Source organism: Periophthalmus magnuspinnatus, chromosome 20 (assembly GCF_009829125.3).
Source record: "Periophthalmus magnuspinnatus isolate fPerMag1 chromosome 20, fPerMag1.2.pri, whole genome shotgun sequence".
NCBI lineage: Eukaryota > Metazoa > Chordata > Actinopteri > Gobiiformes > Gobiidae > Periophthalmus > Periophthalmus magnuspinnatus.
The window spans coordinates 2647675-2673072 of NC_047145.1; the positions used below are offsets into that span (position 1 = coordinate 2647675).

The window sequence follows — 25398 nt, forward strand, 5'->3', positions numbered from 1 at the left end:
TGAAAACACGTCTGCTTCATTTCCCTACCTCCACTGATAACACAGAGAGTTGAAGGGGATTTCACAAGTCCTGCAAAGTACATCACATGATTGACAGCTGGATTTTGGTGTAGTTATGCTTGGGGGCGGGACTAAGGGACTCTCTGGGCCAATCGGGATGAACGGAAGCAGGTCAGGTACTGGAAGAGGACCTGGGAGGCAAAAGGCAGGGCAGAGCAGCACGGCAAAGGTAAGAGAAAGTTGCCATGTTGTTGTTTAACTCTCAGTGGGATGTGTGTGTGTGTGTGTGTTTAATGCCAGGCTAAAGCTTTGACAAACTTTAGAAGGAGTGTGTCTTTAAAGCTGTGGATATAGGGCAGTGCCATTTCTGTCTGCATGAGTCATTTGAGGACTTAGTTATGGGACGATGAAGAGCCAAAGATAAAACAATCCCAACTATGAAACAGGTTGCCAAATAACTGGAACCGGAGCCATTTTTATAATCGCAAACTTGTCTTACAAAGTTATTACAAGTACAAGTTACTGCACAGTGTTATACTTTAAGTGAATGATGTGGTAGCCCTATAAGTAAAAGTACTACAAACTTTCTATTATTTTGACAATTTTGACAACAACTTCCAGTAGTACTATGCCTACTTCTGTTCACATTACTACTACAACTACTATATCGTCAGTACAAATAGTAAAACAATTGATGCTTTATTGAAAGTACAGCACTTAAACTGTGTCTATACTACTACCACCGCTACTACTAATACTACTATTACTACTGCATCTAAATGTATACTATGACATACAGTACCATGGTCCGTCCAAATAATAAAATAACTTATTTAAAGATACACTTTGTAACTTTTCTGGTCCATCATCTGCCTATTGCTTTATCTGGAATGTTTCATAGTACGGCATTAAACTAGTTTGCCTTTTAAGCTATTTAGTGTTTATTTAATTAAAGTTTTATTGTCCAAAAGCACCTTAGAAAGCACGCCTAACGGTGAGCCACTCGCCTCTCCACAGATCAAATGTGCATGTGCTTGTCTCCATGGAGAGAGATGCACGTTTAATGCAATACCGTGGAACATTCCAGGCAAACGCTGTATGTCAGAAGAGAACAATGCTGTATCAATGTATTCATAACGGACTATGACAAAAGACTGTACATCTCACCTGTTTGTTGAACTTTGACACGGGAACTTTTAATACAAGATCACATGACTGTATGAGTCTAAAAACTGGACGCACTAGAGCAGAAATAGGAAAAAAAACTAAAACTTTTGGTTACTCTGCTTCCCAAAAATGGAACACATTTCAAGGACAAGCAGAACTGGATACACCTTTGCCTCTGACGCACTTTAATAATGTGGTGATACGTTTATCCTCACACCTGCTCCTGTTTTAAAGTTTTAAATGGACTTATGCAGTTATTTGTTTTGTTAGTTTTTGTTTGTATTGCCTGGTGTGGTCATTGGGCCTCTCTCTGTTTAAATAAAGATAAATGAAAGTAATCACATCTCTATCTCTCCATCTGAAAAGTTACGTAGTGAAACTTTAAGAGCTAAAGATACCATATACTACGTTGTTCTTGCCTCGAGCCAGGGTAAATGTCTTGTTGACGACAGTGTGACATAAAGACCCAAAACAGAATGGTTCTCGTCTTCAGTGAAATCTCATCTTTAAAACCATATTTGGAGCTGTGTTTCCTTCAGGCTGAGCTCAGATACACTGTTTACAACTGAGTCTGATTATATTATTCACCTCTACTCACAGGGAACGAGACGGAGAGAGGGAGGGAGGGAGGGGGGAGAGAGACGGACAGAAGGAAAGAGGGAGGGAGAGAGATGAGAGAGGGAGGGAGAGAGAGGGGGAGGGAGAGAGGTGTGAGAGAAAGAGAGGGGGGGGTGAGAGGGAGGGAGCGAGGGAGGGGGAGAGAGATGGAAAGAAGGAGAGACGGAGAGAGGGAGGGAGGGAGAGCAAGAGAGAGAGGGTGGCAGAGAGAGAGGTCAGAGAGGGAGAGGGAGAGAGGGAGGGAGGGGAGAGAAGTAGAACGGGAGGGAGGGGGAGAGGAAGAGAGAGAAGTGAGAGAGACGAAGGAAGAGATAGGGAGAGAAGGATGGAAGAAGCAGGAGAGGAAGAGAGGGAAAGAGAGATAAAGAGATAGATAGAGAAAGGAAGGGGGAGAGGGAGAAAAGAGAGAGAGTGAAAGGTGGAGGGGGGGTGTGGAGCAGGTCCTTTCTGTGTATTACTGACTATTTATAGAGAGAACAAATGCCAGAATGACAGGCGAGAGAGAGGGAGAGAGAGAGGGAGGGAGGGAGAAGGGGGAGAGAGGGAGGAGGCAGAAGAGAGAGATAGAGGGTGAGAGAGAAAGAGGGGAAGAAATGAGAGGAAGAAGTTGCAATGAAAGTGAAGAACTATAGGACTACTACTACTACTACTACTATTATTACTAGTAGAACCTCATTCTAGTGCAACAGGTAAGACATTTAATTATTTAATTGAGTTTCTTTGGTAAAAATCGTAGCATCTTTGGTATTTGCTAATTGAACGAAATATCCCTTTAGAATAGTCTTAGCAGTAGTAACTGGTGCCAGAGTAGTAGTACTAGAAGTAACAGTACCATTAATTGTACACATGTTTTTCAGTATAAGGATTTATAACAGAAGGTATTTAATAATCTACATCGATGAATGATGTTTCTGTGATCACTACTGCTCACTACTATTTACTACTTTACTTTACTATGAATTATTATGTATCATTATGTAACAACAGTACTTAAACAGAAGTACTTCCCTGCACAGCCCAATGGGACCTGGCTATTTGCCTGTTTACATCCTACAATGCAAAATGTTCGAAAATACACAGGTGCTGCTGATTCTTACATAATGCACAATTTTTCACAATACCAGTTTCATTTAGGTAGGACTGTCATGATACTTACTTTGTGGCTACTGTATATGAAAAGATCTGAGCCCTAAAAGGTTGAATTTATAACTTCTATGACTCATTACAGATGCAAACTGACGACTAAAGTGTTTCATTCTGATGTTTATTTCTTGCAGCTCTTTGTTTTTTACCCATTTTGTAGAATTAGAATAGTTTTTGTGCTTTAAATCTGCTCGTGAACTCAAAACTCATGTATAAAATTGAATAATCAGAAATGTTTTTAATGGAGAAAATCAAGATAATCAATACAAAAACATGCTAATGAGTTGTTAGCTTTGTTAGCACAGTACGTCATAAAATAGTGAACCCGTTGTAAACATATAGTTGGTTAATACACCTCCATATGAGTATCCCTGGAGCCTTTTTGAGCAGAGATTCTGTGGTTCTGAGTTGAACAATATGTAAATTCCCCTGCTCTAGTGCTACTCAAGGTTTAGTCAAATACAGAGGAGACATTTCAATAAGATTTACCTTACCCTATAGGTCTACTTCATGCATGGATGTACAGGCACATTTATGTTAGGCTGATTTGTTCAATTTGGACTCTTGTGAGCTTTAAGCCATGGTATAATATTGTTACCTCCTCAAAAACATATCTGGAGTTGTGTTTTGTTTCATTCACATGTTTGAATAACCCTTTATTATTAGTGTGTCTACATGTCCAAAGCTCAAAATGCTCTGTTCCACCTTGTGATGTTATGTGTAAAAACACAGTGGAGCACTTCCTGTATTACCACATGACATCACAAGGTGGAACGAAGTGTTTCCTGTTTGAGAGAAGAACTCAGCCTAAATATGCAGAGTTTGTGTGAATGAAACAAAACACAACTCCAGGTCTGTTTGTGATGAGGAAACACCATTATAACAGATCAGAAAATAGCATAATATGGGCCATTTAAAAAGAACTATGTTTTGCTATGTTTAGACAGTGTGAGGATCCTAAAGCCCATAAAGTTACTCAAAATGAGCTCAAACGTTGCTTATATTTCACACACAGCTCATGTTAATAAGTGAAACAGCAGCGACACTCGTCCAGGCGTTTTGTTATTCTCTGCTCAAGGCTCTTGGTTTGACTTCCTCTAAAAACATCACCACAACGCAAACAGTTTTATAAAGATACACTATGTAACTTTTCTGGTGCAGGGTCCACCACGTGCTTATCTCCATAGAGATGCTATTGCTTTGCCTGGAATGTCCCATAGCATGCCATTAAACTTGTCTATCTTGCATTTATTCACTTAAAGGTGTTTTGTTGCTTGCAAAACAGGCATTCTCCACCACAGATCTGACCTGTAACTTTATCTCCATGGAATTATACAAGTTTAATACCACACTGAGTGTCGTAACGGTGCGGATAGGACCAAAGGATGCAGACCAGAGCAGTTTTAACAGTGTTTATTTACAGCGGTGAAAATGCAGTCTTTAAACAGGTCACAAGAGCAGGTACAGGAATCGGGGAGCGGGAGACGGGTCAGGCGGGTGCGGTGCAGGTAGAGGCGGGCAGGACAGGACCAGGACGGGGATAGAAGCAGGTGCGGTACCAGGGCGGGCGGAGCAGACGAAGACCAGAGCGGGGAGCGGGTGACAAACCAGAGACCAGGACCGGACAGGAGACGAGACGAGCAGGAGACGAGACGAGCAGGAGACGAGACGAGCAGGAGACGAGACGAGCTGGAGACGAGACGAGCAGGAGACGAGACGAGCAGGAGACAAGACGAGCTGGAAGCGATACCGGGACTGGAACGTGGCGGCAGGAGCTGGGCGAGTAGAGGCAGGAATCTGGAGGGTGCATAAATCCAAATGAGCATTTGCAGGAAGGTACCATATAACAAAGCTTAGCAAGAAACATTCACGTTTTACACGCGGACGGTCTGGCACCGAGTGTAGACTGCCAAGCCTTCTTGTACTCAGCAGCAGGTGGTGGTGATTAGGCTGATGCACCCCAGGTGTGCACGGGAGGAGTCAGGCACTCCACCCAGCTCCAGACACACAGGTAGGGGAGGGGGAGAGAGCACGGGAGGACAGGGAAAACTGACATCATGACAGTACCCCCCCCCTAAGGTCCACCTCCTGGTGGACCCCCAGGCTTGTCAGGATGAGCGCGGTGGAAGTCTCTCACCATGTCGGGGTCCAGAATGCGTGCCCTGGGCACCCAGGATCGCTCCTCCGGACCGTAACCCTCCCAATCGACGAGGTACTGGAGGCCCCTACCACGGCGACGAACGTCAATCAGGCGGCGGACGGTGAACGCCGGGTGGCCGTCAATGACTCGGGCGGGCGGTGGGGGATCGGCCGGAGGGCACAGGTCGCTGGTCCGGACTGGTTTAACCTGGGAGACGTGAAAGGTCGGATGAATCCGGAGAGACGGGGGTAACTGGAGGCGCACCGCCGATGGATTTATGATCCTCATGATCTTAAACGGTCCCAGGAATCGGGGGGACAGCTTACGGGAGTCCGTCTTCAGCGGGACCGTCTTGGCGGAGAGCCAAACCATCTGGCCAGGTTGGTATACGGGCGCCGGGACACGGTGGCGATCGGCCGTCGCCTTAGTGCGCGCTCCAGCCCGAAGAAGGGCCGCCCTGGCCTTCTTCCAGATCCGGCGACAGCGCTGGAGATGGCGCTGAACAGACGGGACGGCGAGGTCCCTCTCCTCCGTGGGAAAGAGAGGGGGTTGATATCCCAGCGATGCCTCGAAGGGAGACATACCAGTGGCGGAACTCACGAGGGAGTTGTGAGCGTACTCTATCCAGGGCAGGTGAGTACTCCAGGTCGCGGGGTTGGCGGAGGCTGTGCACCGTAGGGCCGACTCCAGGTCTTGGTTGGCCCGCTCCGTCTGCCCATTAGATTGTGGATGGAACCCGGACGTGAGGCTAACCGTGGCCCCCAAACTGTTGCAGAAAGACCGCCATACCTGAGAGGTGAATTGGGTCCCTCTGTCGGACACGATGTCCACCGGGATGCCGTGGAGTCGGAAGACATGACTGGTCAGCTGGTCGGCAGTTTCTTTGGCTGTGGGGAGCTTAGGCAGGGCAACGAAATGGGCGGCCTTGGAGAAGCGGTCCACAATGGTGAGAACCACCGTGTTCCCCTGGGAAGGGGGAAGGCCCGTCACGAAGTCCAAGGCGATGTGGGACCAAGGGCGACGAGGAACTGGGAGAGGATGCAAGAGACCAGAAGGGGGTGAGTGGGAGGCCTTGGCCCGAGCACATACCTGGCAGGCGGCGACATAAGCCCGGGTGTCTGTGTCCATCGTGGGCCACCAGAAGCGTCTCCTGAGGAGGGAGAGAGAGCGACCGGCACCAGGATGGCAGGCGAAACGGGAGGCATGGACCCACTGGAGCACCTGAGACCGGACAGAATCGGGAACAAACAGTTTATCTGGAGGGCCGTTACCTGGGTCGGGGTCGTTGGTCTGGGCCTCTCGGACGGTGTCCTCGATATCCCAATGGACCGCGGCCACCACACACGAGGAGGGGATAATTGTTTCTGCGGTGACCGGGCTATCCTCCAGGGCGAACTGGCGGGAGAGGGCATCTGGTTTGACGTTCCGAGATCCGGGGCGGTAGGTGAGGAGAAAGTTGAAGCGGCTGAAGAAGAGGGACCAACGAGCTTGACGGGGATTGAGGCGCCTGGCGGACTGGATGTACTCCAAGTTTTTATGGTCGGTCCAGACGATGAATGGTTGCTCCGCCCCTTCGAGCCAGTGGCGCCACTCCTCCAAGGCCAGCTTTACGGCAAGGAGCTCCCGATCCCCCACGTCATAATTGACCTCGGCCGAGGACAATCGCCGGGAAAAGAAGGCGCAGGGACAGAGGCGGTTGTGGGGGTCGAACCTCTGCGAAAGCACGGCCCCCACTCCCGAGTCGGAGGCGTCGACCTCCACGATGAATTGCCGTGAAGGGTCGGGCTGGTGCAGGATGGGAGCGGAGGTAAATAGTCTCTTAAGCTTCTCGAAGGCTGTCTGCGCCTCAGGAGACCAGGCAAACTGCAAAGCAGGAGAGGTGAGTTTAGTTAAGGGCGAGATAACCCTACTAAAATCCCGGATGAAACGTCTATAAAAATTGGCAAAGCCGATAAATCTCTGGAGCTGTCTCCGGCTGGTAGGAACGGGCCACTCAGTGACAGCCTGGATCTTTTCAGGATCAGCTCTTACTTGGCCCCGCCCCACAATGAAGCCCAAAAAGCTGACCTCCTCTGCGTGAAACTCGCATTTCTCAGCTTTCACGAACAGTTTATTCTCGAGGAGGCGCTGGAGAACCTGGCGAACGTGCTGGTGATGCTCCTGGGGGGACCGCGAGAAAATCAAGATGTCATCCAAGTAAACAAAGACGAATCGGTTAAGGAAATCACGGAGCACATCGTTGATGAGGGCTTGGAATACGGCAGGGGCGTTGGTGAGACCGAAGGGCATAACCAAGTATTCGAAATGTCCCAGGGGTGTCTTGAAGGCCGTCTTCCATTCGTCTCCCTCCCTGATGCGCACCAGGTGGTACGCATTCCGCAAATCCAACTTGGAGAAGATGGTCGCACCGTGGAGGGGCGTAAATGCCGAGTCCAGTAAGGGAAGCGGGTATTTATTCTTTACGGTTATATTGTTCAGACCCCGGTAATCAATGCAAGGCCGCAGGGATTTGTCCTTCTTAGCCACAAAGAAGAACCCCGCTCCCACGGGTGAAGTGGACGGGCGGATGATTCCGGCAGCCAGGGACCCACGGATATAGTCCTCCATTGACTCGCGTTCAGGTTTAGACAGGTTATATAGCCTGCTAGATGGTAGTGGGGCACCCGGCAGGAGGTCAATGGCGCAGTCATATGGGCGGTGGGGCGGTAAAGAGAGGGCCTTGCTCTTGCTAAAAACCTCCCCCAGGTCGTGATATTCAGCAGGCACCGAGGACAGATTGGGGGTGTCTGGGGACGGATCAGCGACAGGAACGGACCTCCCGGCCGGAGGGAGGGCGGACCGAAGGCACTTGGCGTGGCAATCGGGACTCCAGCCCGAAACTCCGCCCCTGGCCCAATCGAAAACAGGGTTGTGGGCGCGTAGCCAGGGGTAACCAAGGACCAGAGGAGAAGCGGAGGAGGACAGGACATGAAACTGACGGTTCTCTTGGTGGTTGCCGGACAGAATCACGGTGACAGGTTCTGTGATGTGAGTGATGTGCCCCAGAAAACGTCCATTGAGCCCCTGGGCATTTAAGGGGCGTTCGAGGGGCTCCAGGTAGACCCCGAGCTGCTCCGCGACTTGGGCATCAATAAAGTCCCTCTCAGCCCCGGAGTCGATAAGGGCGGAAACGCATAAGGTCTCTGTGCGAACGCACAGGGTGGCGCTGAGCCGCAGTCTATTAGAAGAGTCCAGGATGTGTTGCTCGCCCACCAGTACTCCCAGCGCTACTGGTGGGCCCCCCCTTTTGGCCGAACTGGGCAAGTGACCACATAATGTCCGCGCTCACCGCAGTAGAGGCAAGCCCCGGCCAGACGACGCCTCCGTTGACGCTCCTCGGCCGACACAAGGGTCCTGTTGAGTTGCATGGGCTCATCCGGCGGGGGCGGGGCAGCGCGTGGCTCCGGCGGGGACGGTGACCGGCGTCTCTCTCGGCGACGAGCCCGTAGGCGGTTGTCTATACGGTGAGTGAGGGAGATGAGGGTCCGCAGGTCGGGGGGTTCGTCCCGGGAAACCAATTCATCTTTCAAAGTCTCGTTCAGGCCCCGCACAAACACAGCCCGCAGCGCGCTGTCCGTCCAGTCCAGCTCCGCCGCATGTGTCCAGAATTCAATGGAATAATCCGCTACCGTCCTGGAGCCCTGGCTGAGAGTCAATAACCGGGAGGCAGCATTGTCCTGGTAGTGCGGGTGGTCAAACACCAGCTTAAACGTGGACACAAATTCATTAAAATCCAGGCTATCCACAGACGTCTTCATTAGGCGCGCCTCTGCCCACTGGAGAGCTCTGCCCCGGAGTAATCCACATATATATCGGATCTTGGTGGCCCCCGAGCTGAAACGAGAAGGGCATTGCTGGAACATGAACTCGCACTGGAACAGGAATCCGCGACAGAGGTGAGGTTGTCCAGCATACGGCTCCGGATCCGTGCCTCTCGGCTCCGGGAGGCATGGTGGCGCTCCAGCTGCAGCAGGCGGGGTGACGAGGAGCGCGGCCACCTGGTGGTTAAGCTGTGCCACCTGCTGGGACAATGTCTGATTTAGCTCCAATAGAGTTCGAATGGATTGTTCGTGCTGACCCAGCACCGCCTCGGGGTGAGAGTGCGTGAGGCGGCGCGTCTGGTCCGGATCTGAGCCTGCTTGGTCCATAGTGGCCAGACCGTTCTGTCGTAACGGTGCGGATAGGACCAAAGGATGCAGACCAGAGCAGTTTTAACAGTGTTTATTTACAGCGGTGAAAATGCAGTCTTTAAACAGGTCACAAGAGCAGGTACAGGAATCGGGGAGCGGGAGACGGGTCAGGCGGGTGCGGTGCAGGTAGAGGCGGGCAGGACAGGACCAGGACGGGGATAGAAGCAGGTGCGGTACCAGGGCGGGCGGAGCAGACGAAGACCAGAGCGGGGAGCGGGTGACAAACCAGAGACCAGGACCGGACAGGAGACGAGACGAGCAGGAGACGAGACGAGCAGGAGACGAGACGAGCAGGAGACGAGACGAGCTGGAGACGAGACGAGCAGGAGACGAGACGAGCAGGAGACAAGACGAGCTGGAAGCGATACCGGGACTGGAACGTGGCGGCAGGAGCTGGGCGAGTAGAGGCAGGAATCTGGAGGGTGCATAAATCCAAATGAGCATTTGCAGGAAGGTACCATATAACAAAGCTTAGCAAGAAACATTCACGTTTTACACGCGGACGGTCTGGCACCGAGTGTAGACTGCCAAGCCTTCTTGTACTCAGCAGCAGGTGGTGGTGATTAGGCTGATGCACCCCAGGTGTGCACGGGAGGAGTCAGGCACTCCACCCAGCTCCAGACACACAGGTAGGGGAGGGGGAGAGAGCACGGGAGGACAGGGAAAACTGACATCATGACACTGAGGAACATTCCAGGAATAAACAACAACCATTGTGGAAGAAGTATTCAGTTTTGTTAAGTTTTACTCAAGTAAAAGTATCACATGAAAAAATCTACTCAAGTAAAAGTATGTAAGTAGCTGTTTAAAAATGTACTTAAAGAGTAAAAAGTAAAAGTATTTCCGTCAGACTTTTCTCAAATGTAGTGAAGTAAAAGTTAAAAATATCCACTTCAAAATCTACTTAAGTAAAGTACAGATATCTAACATGTATACTTAAGTACAGTACTTTTACTTACATTTCACCACTGACAACGATAACATCTCCATGGAGACAAGCTGGTGGCGAACCCTCCCACAGAAAAGTTACACAGTACTCCTTTACCACTGGTTCAAACACAGAGGTCAACTATTTATGTCACATATTTGGACAGTCCCTTTGTAATACATGCAGTAATGATCAGCTGTTACACAAATACCATCACATTTGTATTAGTGAGGCTATGCAGGGCTTGTTACAGCGGCTGTGAAGTTGCTGGTTGAATTCCAAGGTCACCAGAGCCCTCTCCTCTCTGTGTTGTGTTCAAACATCTCCACGGAGACCGGCCTGCAGTCTCTCTGTATAACACATGCTGTATTTTTGCTTTGGGAGATAAGAGGAGAGGAAGAAGAGGAGGAGGAGAGCACGGAAACTTCATCCAAACACTCAGGGTCACTGAGCTGTGGTCCCAAAGTGGAATGAGAGTTAGTGAGGGATATTTTTGGACCAGTTTATACATGTGTACTCAAGATGCCATGTTGCACTTCAGAATATCGCAATATTGTTTTACAGACAGAGCAGCTACTATCATGACAACTGTTGAAATACTATTATATTACTACTGCTACTACTTCTATCACTATATACTTCTACTACTAAAGTTGATACCAAGACAACTGCTGAACTAACTGTTATAACTTTTTCTACCACCACTACTACTTCTACTACTACCTGCTACTATTACTACTACTACTACTACTTCAGCACATCGTTTTGGGGCATAATTCAGATTCTTGCCTTTATTTCGTGGCCACCCATAATTAAACCATTATGATTGCAGTGTCTGAGAATATAAATGCTAGTCTTGTAAGTGTACCCTAAATGGTGAAACTTGTTTTGGCTCAAATGTTGTGCATGTGTCGCAGAAGTATAAATGCAGTTGAATTGACTCTGAAGTAGTATCTGTCGTAGAAGAAGTTGTAGTCGGAAGGAGAAGTTTAGCTACTATCGGTATACGGAACCCTCAATACACAGTAGTATTGTCTATACCAGCGTAGTCTAGTGTAGTCTAGTCCAGTCTGGGCAGAGTCTGAGCTCCGTCTGCTTCAGTTGTAGGGAGCATTATACTTCTGATGATGTAGGTTAAGAAAACAAGGGCCAAGCTAACAGTGAGTGCCCTCGGTACAGCACAGAATCTTCTGTGTAGTTTTGTTTATTTTCTTTATTCTTGTCTTATTCTTAGTCTTGTTCTATTCTTATTCTTATCTTGTTCTTGTCTTCTTTATTCTTGTTTGGTCTTAGTTGCAGGCCAGTTCAGTCCTGTTGTAAACTTAGTCCTGTTGTAGAGTTACTCCTGTTGTAGACTTAGTCCTGTTGTACACTTAGTCCTGTTGTAGACTTAGTCCTGTTGTATACTTAGTCCTGTTGTAGACTTAGTCCTGTTGTATACTTACTCCTGTTGTAGACTTAGTCCTGTTGTAGACTTAGTCCTGTTGTACACTTAGTCCTGTTGTAGAGTTAGTCCTGTTGTAGACTTAGTCCTGTTGTAGACTTAGTCCTGTTGTACACTTAGTCCTGTTGTACACTTAGTCCTGTTGTAGACTTAGTCCTGTTGTAGACTTAGTCCTGTTGTATACTTACTCCTGTTGTAGAGTTAGTCCTGTTGTACACTTAGTCCTGTTGTAGACTTAGTCCTGTTGTAGACTTAGTCCTGTTGTACACTTAGTCCTGTTGTACACTTAGTCCTGTTGTATACTTAGTCCTGTTGTACACTTAGTCCTGTTGTAGACTTAGTCCTGTTGTAGACTTAGTCCTGTTGTAGACTTAGTCCTGTTGTATACTTAGTCCTGTTGTAGACTTAGTCCTGTTGTACACTTAGTCCTGTTGTATACTTAGTCCTGTTGTAGACTTAGTCCTGTTGTATACTTACTCCTGTTGTAGACTTAGTCCTGTTGTACACTTAGTCCTGTTGTAGAGTTAGTCCTGTTGTAGACTTAGTCCTGTTGTACACTTAGTCCTGTTGTATACTTAGTCCTGTTGTAGACTTAGTCCTGTTGTATACTTACTCCTGTTGTAGAGTTAGTCCTGTTGTAGAGTTAGTCCTGTTGTAGACTTAGTCCTGTTGTATACTTAGTCCTGTTGTAGACTTAGTCCTGTTGTACACTTAGTCCTGTTGTAGACTTAGTCCTGTTGTATACTTAGTCCTGTTGTAGACTTAGTCCTGTTGTATACTTACTCCTGTTGTAGAGTTAGTCCTGTTGTAGAGTTAGTCCTGTTGTATACTTAGTCCTGTTGTAGACTTAGTCCTGTTGTACACTTAGTCCTGTTGTAGACTTAGTCCTGTTGTATACTTAGTCCTGTTGTAGACTTAGTCCTGTTGTACACTTAGTCCTGTTGTATACTTAGTCCTGTTGTACACTTAGTCCTGTTGTATACTTAGTCCTGTTGTATACTTAGTCCTGTTGTAGACTTAGTCCTGTTGTAAACTTATCTAGTCCTAGTTTCTACTTAACAGAAAGGTTTTCTCGGGTAATAAATAAATAACACACATTTACAAGACAATGGTTCCAAAGTACCGGACCATAGACCAAGACCAGACGGACGAGACCCAGACTAAATCTGGATATCACTAAAGAAACATAAACCGTCTCCAGCCCAGGCATTGCACAGTGTATCTTTCCTTTAAAACTTTGAAGAGGCTGCCTTTGTAGAGTTTGAGTATTTCCTCCGTCTCTGTCACTCACACATGTAAAGCAGCTCTTCATACACACAGTCATATCCTCCTCCAGCAGAATTACACATGACGCACTGCTCTCCCTCTGTCCCTCTCATCAATGATTCACACAACAGTTCCTCTACCTGCTTGTCTCTGCGTTAGTCTCTAGGCAACTGAAACGTAATGCCCGGCCTTTGAAAGCCCAGTACTGCAGTGATGTAGCCTGGTCTAACTGTGTGTGCTGCTGCTACAGGTCTGAGGACAGAGAGGGACATGTCCAAACCATCGTCCAACGTCAAAGCCCTACAGGTAAGCTCCAAACATGAGTGGAAATACTCACAACTACTCAGTGCACTATGAGGCACTCCATTTAAATTTAAATTTAAAAAGTACTACTACAAAACTACTACTACAACTACTATACTACTACTTACCACTTAAGCATCTGTTTCTACTGTAACTTTAATATCTTCTAATTACTATAATTTTCACCATTGCTCTAAAACATACAAATAATTTTAATACTTTTGCTAGTTCTAATAAATGTGTACTAATAATGCTACTGCTAACATGTTCATACAGTTATTGCTTTTTCTAATAAAACTACAGCTACTGCTGGGTACACTAACTGTCTTTCACAAGTACAACAAACAAAATAAATTAAAAGAATGTTTATTGTAACCAAATCCAAGTAGTTCTACTGCAAATACTACTCTGCCGCTGCTTCTACTGCTACTGTTACTACTACTACTATTAGTGTTGCTGCCATACTTTAGTATACTGTTACTACACATTTTCTATTATACCAGTATTTGCAACCTTTACTCTTGTAACTGTAAGAGTACCTCCATATGTGTCCTATTTTGGTCCATTTCTACACAATTATGGCCTTAATTTTATGGTACGAGATCTGCCACCTGCTTGTTCACGTGATGATGTTCTTGCTTTGCCTGGAATGGCATTAAACATTCATCTACCTATTTATTTATTGCTCAAAATACCTTTGTTTTCATTTACTTCTTCAGCAGTCCTAACACATTACACACCAAACCCATGAATGAGACAAAAATAAGGATACTTTCTGTGAGCAGCCTGCCTCTCTAAATCTGACCTGAAACTTGGCGTCGTCGTGTCACCTGATGTTCTCCATGGAGACAGGTGACAGTATCTCAGGTTGGCGCCACAGATGAATGCTGTTGTTGTGTCCTCAGGCAAGACACTCACCCCACCCCCAGTGTCTGTGTACTCTGGTGTATGAGTGCACGTGGGTGAGTGGTTCCTTGATGTAAAGTGCTTTGAGCGCCGTGAAGGATGTGACCATTTACCATAGATACGCTGAATGCCACTGTGGAACATTCTATTTATACTCCATGGAGAAAATCTGGTAATGGACCTCCACTAGAAAAGTTATACCGTGCATGTTGTAAGTGCTCATAAAAATATCAAAAGAGACAAAGGGATCCACATAGAAGAGTTTATTGGTAAAGGCAGGTTCAGATGTGCATATAGAGGTTCAAGGCATTAGCGCTGAAGCAGGAAGCAGCGTCTCATGTGGATATAATGCTGTATTTGTCATGGCTTTAAGTGTATCCAAGTCAGAACTCAGGCTTTTTCCATAGTCTCTTTGTGCTCTGGTCTGCTCCAACCATGAGAGACATCATATAAGGGCTGGAATTAGCAGTATTACAATTAAACACAAGCTTCAGTTCAACAAGGCAACATAAAAACAATATCAAGTGTTATGAATGAAAATATCTTACAACGAATATGTAAGGCCTCACACTCAGTCAAACCAATTACAGAGTATTTATAGATCTCATGTATTTAGACTTTTACAAATATATCAATTTGACCATTTTATATAAGTTTTATAACAGGTTTATCATATTTATCCATCATTACATTATTTAAATACAAAAAACACTACCTAAAGAACTCCACAGTCCAAAAATGGACCAATAGCAACGACAACATTCATAGACTAAAGCAACAGTAACTTAACCATAATAAAAGCAGTGGACACTTTTCATTCACAAAAGTTTTTCACAAATTGGGCAAATACAATTGTTGGCTTATGAACATGGACAGTTTTCAACAGTGCACAAAATATTATAATGTCTTTTTTCAAATGGGGTTGACTCAGTAATGATTTTTTTATGAACCAAGCTGACATCACATGAGCAATGACGAACTTTTATTATTTTAGAACTTAGGACGATGGAGCAGGTATATATGGCAAAACTAAATGCAAATGGCTGATGTATAGGGAGATGGAAAAAGAAGAAGCAGTTGAGAATGAGGAAACTATACTGCAGGAGACTGACCATGTAAACAAATGTATGCTAAAACTAAGGTATGGTCTATGGCAACAGCTGCTACTCCTTCCTTCCTCCTTCCAGATGATGTAAATAAATAAATACAACTTTATTGGTATATAGGCACATAAGTATCAGGATATTTGGTACTATGAATGTAAAAAGGGGGGAAAAAAATCAAGATTTCTACCTATGTTATAATAATAAAAGAAAATTTCAGTTCTGTCGGTTGGACAAAAAGTTTCAGAGGCTCATCCAAGTTCAGTTCTGGTCAGATTGCTGGCACTGCCTTATATCTATCTGAAGGGAGGAGCTAACACTGAAACTCACACACCTGTTTGTAAATAGTTTGTTTACAGTTTGAGTTTCTGATCAGAACTGAAGGACGAGCAGTGAGACGTCTTCACTCTAAAACTTTTTGTCCACTTGACAGAACTGATTTTTTCTTTTATTATGGATCATACCTGGATGACTGAGGGATTACACAGACCATATAATAAAAGTATTCCCTCATCAAAAACATGTCTGCCAAGGAGTCAGATGTGATGTACACTTTGTGCCAGTTAAACAGATTGGCCTATAACTTAATAATGAGTTAATTCTGTCATTATGTCCACATATTTAAACACATTTTATCAATAGAATTACTTAAAAATAAATCTTTGGTTGCAACAGTGGAATGTCAAAGGATGATTGCCGACAACTCGCAAAGTAAAGGACAAAGACTCATGCTAAAGCAACGGCAAAACCTTTAGCAAACATGCCATGTGTGAATGTCATACACTTATGTACTTTCATTTAATTTAGATCACTTAAATCTGTCTGGATAGGCTGCCCCTCTCTTTTTACAACTGTACAGAATAAGAGCTTATACAAACAGTACAATACAAAACATCAGTTTCAGAGACAGGCAGAAGGCGAGGAGCGAGCAGGCAGGTTTCTGTGGTCTGTCCAAAGGATTTAAATAAAGTTTCATTAATCAAACAGGAAGTAGTGGTCATAAACAAAACCAGAGGCAATGGGGGGAAACATAGGCCACTCATTTACAGCAGATAGAGGAGATTCATTCAGTAGTACAAGTAGTAGCAGTAGTAGTTGATGTAGTAGCAGTAGTAGTTGATGTAGTAGCAGTAGTAGTTGATGTAGTAGTAGTAGTAGTTGATGTAGTAGTAGTAGTAGTGATAGCAGTAAGATGATGGTGAAATCTCATTGGCTGTTGTGGTTGTCCATCAGGCTAATTTGAACATCCCGATGGGGGCGCTGCGTCCGGGGGCGGGACATCCTGTTCGGAAGAAAGAGGAGACAACAGACACAGCAGAAGAGGTGAGAATTTTACTACATCCAGTTTATTTGCATCAATATAAACTACTAAAGACAAGTCTGGTTATATTTAATAGTATCCCTCTTTCTACCTGTATGTATCGTGAATCACAGTATTATAACATTGTTTAAAGGTCCCCCGCAAAATGGACTCTAGTCTAGTGTGAATGAAACAAAGATGATGAGGACACAACATTATAACATAGATCAGAAAACAGCGTAATATGGCCCTTTAAAGCAAGATGGTGATTTCAGCTCACAGTCAAATTCTGTTATAGTTCTGTTATACCTGTTTCTAGTTTAACACTTAAGGCTGCGTTCACACTCACATATTCACCACATCAACATTTAGACTGGGACAAAACTTGGAACTAAACCTGGACTAGAGCAGGTGTTGTGGAAATAAGACTCCTTTTGCAGGATTTGATGAATGTTGAAGCAAAGACAAAGAGTTTATTTCTTGCTAGAAATAGGTCTAACAGCATCTCCCCCTAATGTCAGACACCAAATAATGGAAATCACCAGGTTTATACAGTTTAAGATGACCAGAGGACACACATTTCAAAGTAAGGATGTAACACTCCTACTGAGGTGTGGTCAGACGAGCTCTTGGAGGCATCATGAGCTGGATCACCTCAGGATGTAACATGTGGAGTTAAAACAATACAAGGTGTGATACATTTCAAAGGCCAACTGTTTGGTCTGAGTGCATCTATCAGCACAGACATTATCAATAGTAATATATGTGCTGATATCGTGACAATCAAATCAAATCAAAAGGGAACAAAAGGGTTTACATAAAAGTTTTCTAACACTGTCTTTGACTACCAAACCAAATGAGTTTTAGTTATAAGACCAAGTGATTTTTAAAAGGTAAAATAATCTCACACTCCAATATATTTTTTTCTGGATTAGTGCTCACTCAAGCATATCAAGGCTGCATTCACACTAGAACACTAACACAATTCAAAACCAGTGCTAGAGCAGGACTAAACCAGGACTAGAACAGGACTAAAACAAATAAAACAGGATCAAACCAAATAAAACAGGACCAAACCAAATAAACACACTCTTAGTCACTGTAATGGGAGGTGGAAAGCCAAATATAAAAACACTGATTTAAATAAATACAATTTTTAAACATGTATTTTAAATTGTCAGGACAATCATTCATGTTTATTTGTTAAGTATTCTTCAGGGACAGTCTCGTGTGAGCCCTCCTCGCTCTGTACACTATAAACCGAAAACTTTCTCTCTGTACATATACGACAGCAGCCTCCTCCACCCCCAGAAGAGCCCCAAGCCGAAGCCGAAGCTGAAACGACTGAGGAGAAGAAGGCGTTACCGGGGGCAGTGAAGCTCCCGGGTCCCGCTGTCGACCTGTCAGAGCTCCAGAACGTCAAGAACGAGCTCAGATACGTCACCAAGGAGTAACCCACGTATGTCACACTGCAGCACGCAGGGTTTGTTTGAACTGTGCAGACAAATACAATAGATTTTTTGGCTATAATGAGAATGAAATATCCTGTCTCCAATCTGTCTCATATGCAGCTGATGTCATTAACATTATCTGGGGGTGTGATGCTAACAGGAGGCACTGTTTTGTCTGAATGCTCAAATTAGACTTTAATCTGAGTTTTGTATATAACTCAGATTAACGTTTTTGAACATAATCTGGCCATAATGAACTGATTTAGCTGGAAATAGGTGAGATGATTTTGTACTGTTAAATATGTCTCTTAAACATAAAATTACAATCACAAGCTACCATTAGCCAACAGTTTTTCAGTTAGTTGCTCTCATTTTTTTGTTGGAAATCAAACTCCATGACCATGAACTCTTGCTCTTTACTCTTTGCTCCGTCAAATTAAATCAAAATTAGTTGTTAAAATCCATTTTGTATTTTTTCAGACCATCTTAAAACGTTTTGGACAGTGTTTGCTAATGTGTGCGTTGTGTCACCATGGTAACAGCTTAACATTCCACCATAGAGATACAAGTAGAACACCCCCCAGTGTGATGTCACTGCAAAGTATCAATAGCTATAAAAGCTGGCAGCTCTATAGTTAAAACCTAAACATTTTCTGTGGTTGTAGAGTTCATTGAAACTTGGAGATTGCAGTTTCATTTTTAACATTTAGCAAATTGCAAAGTCTGCAGTTTTATTATCCACATAACTACTGTATATTTACACTTTAGATATTCATGTTCCTATGTTAGCATGCTCTTTACACTTTGACCCTTAAACTAATCCACTGAAGTGACTTTTAAAAGGACCAAGGACTTTATTGTATTAGATATGTTTAATGCCATACTGTGGAACATTTGAGGTATTGTATTGCATTTCCATGTGAAAAACACTTGAAAACTTACACAGTCCATCTTTTACGTTGCTAATAACCAACTTTGCCAATAACAATAACAATATTCCATGTATACAGTATAAGGACAACCATAAAGGCGACTGTATGATGTCATGTTGTGGATTAGTATCTAGACGTCATTTTTCATCTATAAATCAAACTATATGCACTCCTTTATAGTATTTGTGCACTGTTGTATATCTTTGCCAATAAAGTTTCCACACTGGTTGAGATTTTCCTGGAAACCTGCGTGACCTACAGGTGCTCACAGGTCAGAGAACAAGATGCAAATATCAGGCAAACTAGAACAAAACAGACGATGTTCACAAACAGCCACATGTTTATATTACGACGCATGCAAATACAGCAGAGCTTATCGGCCTGATAAAACTTCTCCAAAAGTTCACTATAGTTCTTTTCGAACAATGTGATCAGAATGTTACAAATCCAAGAATGAACGAGGCAAAAGACCATCATACATACATTATACTTATACTTATGTTTTTCAGTCAAGATCAACACAGATGATTTAAAATCCAAAGAAACCGATGGCTGATAAACTGCTGATATTCTTGGGGTTCCCAGTCACATTTTTGCAGTCCCCTCTTTGTGCGTTAAAATAAAGCTTTATGAAGATATTTTTATGCATATTCTTATTTAGGGAGATTTAAGGCCGCTACGCTAAAAACAGTACAAATATGGTTTCTCTTATTGTCTTTATTGCAAAAAATCAGCAACAATTTACAATTTGCAGGGGACCTATCAGTTTGCTTTTCTATAGCAAAAATACCACTGTACCACTAAAAAGAAATATATGAGTAGTAAAACAATTGTAGGGTCATATTTCTATAGATATTTGTCCAGTAAAACCTAAAAATCTGGATTATACTTCACCAAAACACCTTTCATCTCCTGTTAAAGACACCAAAAATGTAAAATACTTTTTTGATTGGCTTTAGAGTAAGTGTTCGTCATATTTTGTGATATTCTGAGGTTAATCCCAGACAGTTTCTTCATTGAACTTGCATTATGTTCCAGTCTACAGTATAACTTGTATAAAACCTAACAATCTATAATCTGTGTTTGGGCAGGAAAACGGGGAAACTGCACTTTGTAAATGTGATGGTGCTGTAGGGAGAAGAGGAGAAGGTTATTTTAAACGCTTCTCACAGGGAGCTAAATGTGAGCACAAATTGATCTATGAGTGGGATAATGGGCCTCCGAGGAGCACCTTAAAATGCTACAGTGATAAATCAGAGATGAGGTAAACAGAATATAACATTACAGGTTATTTATGGGCTGACTGCATAAAATAAGTGATATTTGGGAATTATTCGGGTAAATGCTATTCAGACAAAGACATATGGTTTAGGGAGATGTTTAGCTTGGAGAGGCAGCAGTGAAAATGAAAGTGAGTCTGGACATAAAAGCTAGAGATGCACCGGTCCAGCTTTTTCAGTTCTGATAAAGATTCTGATACTGTGGCTTTAATACCTGATATCGACCGATACCAGAGCAGGAACAGAAACTAGCCTTTACTTTCCTAAAAATGTATGTCTCAAGTAACTACAGAACAACTTTGTATTAAAAGTTCAATCATCATGAGACTTTCTGGACCAACTATGACCAGTAAATCGTCTTATTACATCAATTTCTTGGCCCAACCAGGGTATTGGCAGAACCGATATTTTGGAGCCGATATCTGATCCATCGCACAGAATGACTTAGATAATGTCCACACAAAGCACATGACTTTAAAGCCTCACTATGTACCTTTTCTGGGGGAGGGTCTGCCATGCTCGTTTCCACCTTATCATGCATTTATTCAATCGTAGGTGTTTTAATGCTCAGAAAATATATTGAAAAACATACATTTTTTTTTAACATACATTGGGTTGACAACAACTCTCCACAGATCTGACCTGTAACTTAGCCTGTTGACATCACTGTCTCCATGGAAATAGATCAGATTTTTGACGTTTAAAATATTGTTTGCAAAAAGATCTTAAGCTAAACAAACAAACACACAAGGGTAGATTTCTGAGGATTTTTCACTGTTGGTAGTTCAATTCCAGCTCTAACCTGTGCACAGTGACTTTGTGTCATGGGGCAAGACTCTTCAGCCACACCATTCCGTATCGGTGTGCACTGTTGCAAGAATGTGTTGTCTTGATATAAAGCTGCTCTTGTGAGGTAAAATAAAATGCCTTTAAACGTTATAGCTGTCTCTTCATATGTGCATTACCCCTTATGTCCACATGGGGTCAGTGTGCGCTGCTGCTGTGCTCTCATTCAGGCTGTGCTGTGTGTGTCTGTGGGTGTGTGTGTGTTGTGTGTGGGCTCGGGCCTTGAGTCAGCCGTGTTCAAACCCACAGGAGCAGAGCTGCGCTGATGAATGTGTGTGATACTGGTCCCACTTCACAGCAGGGCGCAGACACAGCCTGCAAAACTCTGCTTCAGTCTGCATTCTGTCCCAAATTGTAATCTGTTCTTTAGATTTGAAGCCACTAGTATAGACTCAAAGTTTTTGTTGGATATAGAGGCCTGAGGTGGGCTATAAGGTGCCAGTCTGAGATAAGGACAGACAGGGAATGAAAATGTCAGATGTGATACAGGAGATAGAAAGTCCTCACACTGGAGCTGTCACCTCGCTCCAGTGTCACAGACTGATCAAACTTTAGTCGCAAAGGAAGAGAGATTATGAAAAGTAAAAGTTGAAAGTTCACAAAAGAATAAGAAAAACAGTGTAGGCTCTGAGATTTTGGATAACATCACTGTATACTTACCATTTAAATCTACTTAGAAAGGTTTTTTATTTAACAATATTTTTCCAGTTTCAGAAATGTGTTTGTGTAATGTTGTTTTTTTGTTTACTTTTTGTGTGATTTTTTTCCATGTCGACAGTATGGCATCACATTTCTTAAATTAGAGATGTGTTTACTTCTAAACACCAGGAAAACAACTGTAAATTTGCCTGTTTGCATCACCTGCTCATCTTTATGGAGGCAGGGCTGCAAAATTTGGGGAAAAACTCTAATGCAAAACATTTTTTCAAATCAATATTAAGTCCACAGTGAACAGTTTAAAATAATACATGAACTGTAAAACTAATGCAAGAATCACATGGACTTCAGATCATGTTTGCCAAGTTTACAACTACAGGGTTAATTTTTTATTTTATTTTTTCAGAAAAGATAGTATTTTGGGTTGGGAAAAAAAAACAGTATTACCTATACAACTGTGACCTTAGTGATTTGGTGATTAATTGGGATCATAGACTATATATATATAAATGCACATAGCTAACCTGCTAGCTGCCATGTTCCAGATAGAAAGTGATCATGGGTGCGCCTCTAGCTCCAGTTCACTTTCTATTGAAAAACTTTTACCCCTCTGTGTGTAACCGCTGCTATCAGGCTCGTCATTTTGGTCTTAACATTTCCGTATTAACCTGCTCCACATGAGCCTGGTATTTTATTTTTTATTTGCCTGTAAATCGAGATAGGAACATTAACAACCCGTAAAATAGGGCACCTTCTTTCCCAGAGGTCGCTCCCGCTAGCATTAGGAACAGGTTTGATTGACAGTGTTGCTAAGTGCCTCCTTCCCTGCGGCGGGAAGAGGCATTACCTTCGACAGCCTCACTCCGAATTGGCTCACGGTCAGAATTCCAAATGTGGACCTCGGCTCCAAATTTGTCTCTATAACTGCTAACCTCCATGAGCTTCATTTGACTGAAGCCGAACGCTGTGGGTGAAGTCACACTCACTTAGTCCACTTCTTTATACAGTCTATGATTGGGATATATTGTGCAGCCCTTTAAGAAACAAACAAACTAATTAAACAACTTCACCATGTTCTTTTTCGTCTCTTTCTACAGCTCTCCAGAGTCTCAGAGGAACCTAAACTTCACAGAAACGCACTGGAAACCCACTGAAGCAAAGCCCACTCCAGTCTGTGAACTGACCTCGGCTCAAACAACAAACACCTCTAGTATCTACAGAAGAACTATCAGCTAAAGACATTCAAATATATCACACAAGTACAGCGAAACCTTCTTCCACTTCTTTTTGTACAATTTATTGACAAAATCACATGTACGTATTGGTTGGTTTCAGACAGCAAATCCAGATATTGTCGATACACTCATTTTGTAGATAATTTGAGTGTTTCTCCTTCTAAAAATATAAAATAGTAACTTTTCCAGGCAATCTGAAAACAACCAATAAACTATATAAGTACTGACACATCTATGATACAGTTCTTTGTGTAATATGCTGCTCAAAGTCAAAAGGAAGGTCAACTTTTTAAGCGAAGGGATTATTTTTTGTGATTATTTTTGAGTTGAAATAAATGCAATAAATTATTATGGTTTTAAGAAAGTATGGGGCATTTATTTATCTGTTCTGCAGTGTACAGTACACGTCTTCCATATAGTGTCGCAGTAGTAAAATTTCAGACTGGATTTACTAAGGAATAGACTCAATACTCAATACTGATTCTGATACCACAATGATAATAAAAACAGTGGTCACATTTCAAGGCACTCAAAGCGCTTTACATCAAGGTGCTCACTCATTAACACACACATTTATACTCCAGTGTGCACAGCGTAGGATTTGAACCGCCAAACTTCGGATCAGAGTACTTTATTTTATATTCCCATGTGTCCTTATATTTGTGTACTCTCTCAGTCGTCCAGTAGGTTCATAGTGGTCCATGGGTTTATACTAATCTATGTATCTTATACTAGTTCTGATACAGCCCAAGATTAATTTACTAGTTTTAGCATGGATAAGTATCTCATTTTCGTTACTTTTAACAACCCACTTCCATACAATTGACAATGTTATGATGACTACACACTGTACATCTCCACCACTTTTCGTCCTATGGTCATTTTCGGTTAAAGTCTATTCACGAGTTTCCGGCATAAGGATTCCTACTTAATTTGCAGGATTCGGCACGGCAACAGTCCTCCGTTGTTATAGCAATAGCTCAAATCAAAGCTAAATCTTTTGAATGGGAAAAGGTCCTCACAAAATCTTTCAAATCAGGAAGGAATCATTTGCCTGAAACCCGCGAATACGACAAGACAGCAGATAAATGTGTTGTTTTAGGAAGTCTGCCCAAGCAAAACAAAATGCTAAAACGATATGCAAATGAATGGTCTGCTGATGGTGTGCAGCGGTGACCTCGAGAGGGGTAAGCCAAAAGGAGAGAAGAAGAGTCCTGATGGCTGATAGGTCATTTACATCATTCATTTTGCATCCATTTGCAAAGAGAGCTCGGATCTACAGGTTCACTCAAGACAATGCAGTGTTCCAAGTTATTTATGAGGTTTTGGCAGGCAAATTGCTGAGTCTGTGTCTGGGTTGCTTGCTTCTGGGTACTCCGGTTTCCCCCATCATCTTAAAGTGTGATTCACTGGAGGTCAAGAGATAATAATAAATGAGGGCCTTATATTTGATCTATTTTTAAACTGAAAATGGTGTAATTTGGTCAAACTAGGTCCAATAACACAATAAACTTTTTCAGTAAACAATATTAAACCTGTCTGTGTAATCCCTCAGTCGTCCAGGTCTGGTCCATAGAAAAAGCCAAAAATAAAATCGGTAAACTGGACAAAAAGTTGTAGGAGTGACGTTTCGCTGGGGGGGGGAAGAAGCAAACCCCCGGAAATGAAGAAGCAGCTTGGGTGAGCAGCGAAACGTCTTCACTCCTTCAACTTTTTGTCCAGTTTACAGATTTTACTTTTGGATTTTACAATATTAAACCTGATTTTACGCATTGTTCCTTCTGAAATTATTCCATACGATAATGAGTAGGCTGCGTGGTTATTTTGGGGGTCGTAGCTTCAAAATTTGTGAACCCCTAACAAAATATGCACAGTATATTGGTACAGATTACCCTTAATAACCCTACGCTCTCCAAGAACACATTTTGCTACTAATACTTCAATCATAATATGCTACTACAATAAGACCATACCATTAGCGTGATCATTTTTGTGAAGGTTATATTTTTACTTCCTGGTTGGACATGGGCAGCAGATATGACATAGAGGTAAGTACACTACTGTTACCTGTAAACTGTGGTCAAAACTAATGCTGTGAAGCTAAGTAAGGCCCTGGTTAGTGCTTGGACAGGAGACCTCTGGGAATATCAGGTGCCACAGTGAGGCGCCAGTGGCAAAAACATTGTGTGTCCTTAGGCAAGACACTTCACCCACAATGCAGAGTATGAATGTGGTGTGTGTGTGTGAGTAATTGGTGGAGGTGGATGGTGTAGATTGGCAGCCTTGCTTCTGTCAGTCTGTCCCAAGGCAGCTATGACTATAACAGTGTTTTACCACCAACAATGAATCATGGAGTGAATGAATCGTGCACTGTAAAGCACTTTGGGTGTCTTGAAACGTACTTTATAAATCAATGCATTCATTAATTAAAAAAAAAAACAACACAATTT

General features: G+C 43.3%; 1 protein-coding gene across 3 annotated transcripts; it reads left to right on the forward strand.

Annotated features, from left to right (window-relative positions):
* Positions 1-146: 146 nt before the first annotated feature.
* On the forward strand, positions 147-23312 carry smpx (small muscle protein X-linked). 3 transcript variants are annotated; one of them, XM_033985904.2, is made up of 5 exons: positions 147-229; positions 13186-13241; positions 16481-16570; positions 17843-18006; positions 22811-23312. In XM_033985904.2, exons 2-4 carry the CDS (start codon positions 13206-13208, stop codon positions 17999-18001), a joined length of 285 nt encoding a protein of 94 aa, XP_033841795.1. In that variant the 5' UTR covers positions 147-229; positions 13186-13205; the 3' UTR covers positions 18002-18006; positions 22811-23312. The 3 variants fall into 3 exon arrangements, with proteins under 3 accessions (XP_033841795.1, XP_033841793.1, XP_033841794.1); XM_033985902.2 differs by having other exon boundaries at positions 153-229; positions 17840-18006; XM_033985903.2 differs by lacking the exon at positions 147-229 and adding an exon at positions 2411-2474 and having other exon boundaries at positions 17840-18006.
* The last annotated feature ends 2086 nt before the right edge of the window (positions 23313-25398 follow it).

Excerpts from the sequence above, each read along its gene's own strand:
- smpx (XM_033985902.2), top strand. The coding sequence starts at position 13,206 with ATGTCCAAACCATCGTCCAACGTCAAAGCCCTACAG. Across the intron at positions 13,242-16,480 it reads CCAACGTCAAAGCCCTACAG|GCTAATTTGAACATCCCGAT; the intron begins GTAAGCTCCAAA and ends GTTGTCCATCAG. Across the intron at positions 16,571-17,839 it reads CAACAGACACAGCAGAAGAG|CAGCCTCCTCCACCCCCAGA; the intron begins GTGAGAATTTTA and ends CATATACGACAG.